General features: G+C 33.2%; 1 protein-coding gene across 1 annotated transcript; it reads right to left on the bottom strand.

The window, feature by feature from the left end:
- Positions 1–2,046: 2,046 nt before the first annotated feature.
- On the bottom strand, positions 2,047–3,017 carry LOC107694840 (proteasome subunit beta type-7-like). The gene is made up of 3 exons (XM_016494540.1): positions 2,971–3,017; positions 2,377–2,528; positions 2,047–2,280 (listed from the first exon to the last, which is right to left on the bottom strand). Exons 1-3 carry the CDS (start codon positions 3,004–3,006, stop codon positions 2,172–2,174), a joined length of 297 nt encoding a protein of 98 aa, XP_016350026.1. The 5' UTR covers positions 3,007–3,017; the 3' UTR covers positions 2,047–2,171.
- Positions 3,018–3,317: the final 300 nt, after the last annotated feature.

Below are 3,317 nucleotides of genomic sequence, written 5' to 3'. Positions count from 1 at the left end.
CCTTCTGGAGCATCAGTGAATGTTTGAATCTTTTTTAATAGTTGTATTTGAGTCCCTCAATCGTCCTCAGAGTGAAAAGATGGATCTCAAAATCATACAGTCACTGCTGGAAAGGGTTGAAATCTGCAGAAGATGCTGGAAAACTGAAGAATCTGCAGGAGCTGGAGGATTTTTCTGAGGAACAGAGCTCAGTTTAACTGTTCAGAACAAACAAGGGACTCATGAACAACCATCACAAAACAAACAAACAGTCATGGATCATCCAGGTGACACACACAGTACTAAGAACCAAGGGTTCCCAAACTTTTGAATGGGGTTATTTTATTAATTTCAGCTATTTATTTATTTATTTTTTGTGGACTAAATGTAAACCTTTTATGTAAAATATCTTACTCAGGACAGTACTAAATAAAAACTAACATGCATTTTGTATGATCTCTCTTATTTTGTTAAAAACACAGAGGATTTTTCTGAGGAACAGTGCTCAGTTTAACTGTTCAGAACAAACAAGGGACTCATGAACAACATCACAACACAAAAAAACAGTGGTGGATCATCCAGGTAACCACACACAGTATTAAGAACCAAGGGTTCCCAAACTTTTGAAGAGGGTTATTTTAATAAATTCAGCTATCGTTTTGTCTTGTGGACTATATGTAAACATCTTTTATGTAAAATATCTTACGCAGGACAGAACTAAATAAACAATAACATGCATTTTGTATGATCTCTCTTATTTTGTTACAATTATTCACATTTTCACAGATTCTGCCAGGGGTTCCCAAACTTTCGCATGCATGGCTGCAATATAACAAAGAGTGAAAAATTTAAGGGGGTCTGAATACTTTCCGTACCCTGTATATATATATATACACACACACATGGTTTGAAAATTAGTGAGGTCTGGGGTGGGGTTAAGAATTGTGCTATACTAACCCCACATACAACTCATTACACTAACACTTTAAAAGAGACAGACATGTAGATGTTTCTGAAATATGTTTTCTCTGTTTTGGAGGAATGAGCATTGTTAAATTAGATCATATTGCACTATTACTATAGGTTAGGGGTGTATAATTGTATCAGTTGTTTATTATTCATTCAACAATACATATACCAACAATACATACCTATTACAGTAATAAAAATATTATACTGTTAATAATACTGTTATAGTTTTCATTAATAACCATTGCTAGATGATAACTTTGTCTGGTGCTCTCATGAATGTTGTTAGCATGATTTTATGAAAATGTAACTACAATACTCAATGAAATAGCATAGAACAACATGGCTGTTTGCATTTTTTTTCTTTCATTTTGTAACTAGCCTACTTGTTCTACAGATCTCTGCACTGTTATATGCTATTTGATAGCGTTGATAAAGTTTCTGACAGATAATATGATGTTTTTTGATTGTTTGTTAGTTTATTTTTTTTTTTATGTATGTATTTATTATTCTTTTTTTTGTTGTTGTTTGCCTTACCGAATGTGGTATCCTGTCAGTAATAACATGTCCTTTGGCTCTTTTGATTACTGTCAGTTTAAGTTCTGGCGATCATTGCAGTGTTGCCAGATATTACTATGAAAACAAATAAAAACCGAAAAATAAATAATAAATAAACCGAAATGAGTTCAAATCTTTTGTAAAGAAAATAAGATAAGATCAACTTTCCGCTCTATTAACTTTCTAAAGTAGAAAAGACAAATCCAAAGACGCTTATAATAGCTGGATCTGGCAACACCGTGCTCACTCACCGTTCTCTCTATCCTCGTTCACTCCGCTATATATATATATATAGCCTAATATACAATACAAGTCTAATGCCACACTTTTGGCTTGCTCCCTTTGGGTTGTAAGGCATGCTACCATTCTTTGTAAAGATCCTTAGTTGGAACAATATGATACACACATACATTTAACTTAATAACCTTATTTACATTGAGACACAGAGACCACATTGTTTTACATTACACTTTCAAAATAAAAACATTTATTTGAAAATTTGCATTTTGCATATGACATCAGTGAAACAGTCTCTCCCCTTAAAACATCCAGATCTGTACCACGTGGTATTATCAATGTGTCACTTCACTCTTAGTAGTTAACTAACTTTTACTGAATTGCACAAAACAGTATTAGTAAATATTGTTTCAATATAAAATATTGATCTACTGTGCTACTTCCATTTGCTGCACTGTCTCCTCTACTAAATCCAGATTTATGGTTTGTTCTTTGACGATAGTAGTTGTTCCTTCTGGATATTTGTATTTCCCTTGCCTGTTGATTATAAAGATGGAACATTGTTAAGAATATTAATCTTCATTTACAACAGAGAGAGAAGGCAAGATAAGTTGAATTAGTGCAGCTTGTTACCTTTCACATTTGTAGTTTGAGCTCTCGAATGGTCGTATGTACTCTGTCCCATTCTTTCTAATGACACACAGGTCTACATTGCTTCCAGAGCCAAGATCATTCATGATTCCTGCACTTATTGCATCCCGAACCAGCAGTTTTGCATCCTCCTCCTGTGTCCACATACAGTTAAAAATTATTTATTTTTCCCGACATGGTAGGTATTTTTAGTTTTATTCAAATTTTTATTGACATTTATTTACACTGAATTCTGATTAAGTTATGGAGTTATTGTGGTTTTATGATTTATACACACACAACCTATATGCATAAACAGGATAACAAATCCAAATACACTTCAGCAACCTACAGTCATGTTGGGTCTGAAACAGTCTTCAAAAACAGCCAAAGCACCCTTTACAAGTGAGGTAAATGCACTTAATTGCAAAGCATTTTTTCTTTATGTTTCCACAAAACAAATATATAGTTAACTACAGAATATAACTGATTTTCTTTTAAGTTTATTCAAATTCAAGAATATATACCTTTTGTCTGAACATAGTATTAATGTCTATGAGTAATAGATACATGGTGAAATTAACATGAGATACCAACCCATTGTTGCAAATGGAGCTTTGTTGACAGAGCCATAGGGACCAACAGTAAAGATATGAGGTCCTGTGCAGTCGACTCCACCTAACAGCAGCATGGCACTGATTTGGCCCTTGTGCCTACATTTAAAAAGACAAAAATGAAGTCTTTTAGTGTTGTGCTGTCTCCAGTTTTTGATTATCAATTACGAGGCCCTGGTGATAGTTATTGATTCTCACTGGTATGATGGATATACATTTTGTTAAAAGACAACTTTTCTATGTAGTTCATTTTTATAAAGAAATCGTGTGCATTTATAATACTATAATTTTTGTTATCTTAAAGGGGTCATATGATGCTATTTTAAAGAT

The sequence above is a fragment of the Sinocyclocheilus anshuiensis genome, unplaced genomic scaffold, assembly GCF_001515605.1.
Source record: "Sinocyclocheilus anshuiensis isolate Anshui unplaced genomic scaffold, SAMN03320099.WGS_v1.1 scaffold410, whole genome shotgun sequence".
NCBI lineage: Eukaryota > Metazoa > Chordata > Actinopteri > Cypriniformes > Cyprinidae > Sinocyclocheilus > Sinocyclocheilus anshuiensis.
This window is presented reverse-complemented; position numbering and strand designations above follow the sequence as displayed.

Coding starts and splice junctions, on each gene's coding strand:
- LOC107694840 (XM_016494540.1), bottom strand. CDS start 3,006: ATGGCTCTGTCAACAAAGCTCCATTTGCAACAATGG. Junction 2,529..2,970: donor AGCTCCATTTGCAACAATGG/GTTGGTATCTCA, acceptor ATGTGGACACAG/GAGGAGGATGCAAAACTGCT. Junction 2,281..2,376: donor TCAAACTACAAATGTGAAAG/GTAACAAGCTGC, acceptor TATAATCAACAG/GCAAGGGAAATACAAATATC.